The 1,067-nt window shown below is 18.2% G+C and overlaps 1 protein-coding gene across 1 annotated transcript; it reads right to left on the bottom strand.

The window, feature by feature from the left end:
- Positions 1-358: 358 nt before the first annotated feature.
- Positions 359-706, bottom strand: PRSY57_1242300 (mitochondrial import inner membrane translocase subunit TIM13, putative; the record flags this gene model as incomplete). The annotated part of the gene is made up of 2 exons (XM_020115098.1): positions 359-531; positions 650-706. Coding segments are annotated over 2 exons (230 nt in total), but the record flags the coding sequence as incomplete, so codon positions are not given.
- Positions 707-1,067: the final 361 nt, after the last annotated feature.

Consider the following 1,067-nt stretch of genomic DNA (forward strand, 5'->3'; position numbering starts at 1 on the left):
CAATTATATATATTCATATTATTATGATCATTATAATTCTCAGATATATTCATATATCCATTCTCATAACCAATTGTAACTAAAGTTATGAAAATATATAAATATATGAGCATTTAATTTTTTTTCATTTTTCTTTTAAGGGTAGATAATATATTCATTTTATAAGCAATTGAGTGTATATAAAACTGTACACATGTAGAAGGCTATATATTTATATATGTTTGTAAAAAAAAAAAAAAATTATTATGGTGGAATGTATAATATATTCTTCATATATATAACTATGAACATGTTCTGTATACATATATATAAATATATATATATATATTTAATTCTTTTATATATATTTTTTTCTTACTGATTTAAGAAAACGTTAGTATAAAAATAGCTATTCGCACAATCCCATATACATTTTTGTTCACTTGAACTTAATTTTGGTCCAATTTTTGAAACACACTTATTAAAACAAATATCCATAACCTTTACATTTTCTTTTTGTTTCTGTACAATTTCTTGCAGACTTAATAAAACCTACTCATCAAAAATTTAAATACGAAAGTAATATCAAACAACATATTTGTTATATTATTCATACATACATACATACATATATATATATATATATACATATACGATTTTTTAAACATACTGCTGCTCTCTTTTTGTCGTCAAGATTATCATCTGTAGGTAAAGAGGAAAGGTCCATTTTTATTTATATAAATTTTCAAAAATATAAATATATGAAAATGTTCTTTTTAAAATGAACTTGTTCCTTCTTAATACGTTATAAATTTATTTACAACAAAAATAAAAAAATAATTAAAATACATATATATAGATATTTTAAATTATATTATTTAATTTTTAAACAAAATTTTTCCAAAATGGAAAAGATGGGAAAAAACCTCCAAAAAAAAAAAAAAATTCAAAAAAAAACAACTAAAATTTTTATCATTTTATTTATCATCAAAATATAACATATATATATATATATATATATAATATTTTTTTTTTCAATCTTACAATGTATATTATGTAAATGATGAAATAATATATTTTATATGTAT

The sequence above is a fragment of the Plasmodium reichenowi genome, chromosome 12, assembly GCF_001601855.1.
Source record: "Plasmodium reichenowi strain SY57 chromosome 12, whole genome shotgun sequence".
Lineage (NCBI taxonomy): Eukaryota > Apicomplexa > Aconoidasida > Haemosporida > Plasmodiidae > Plasmodium > Plasmodium reichenowi.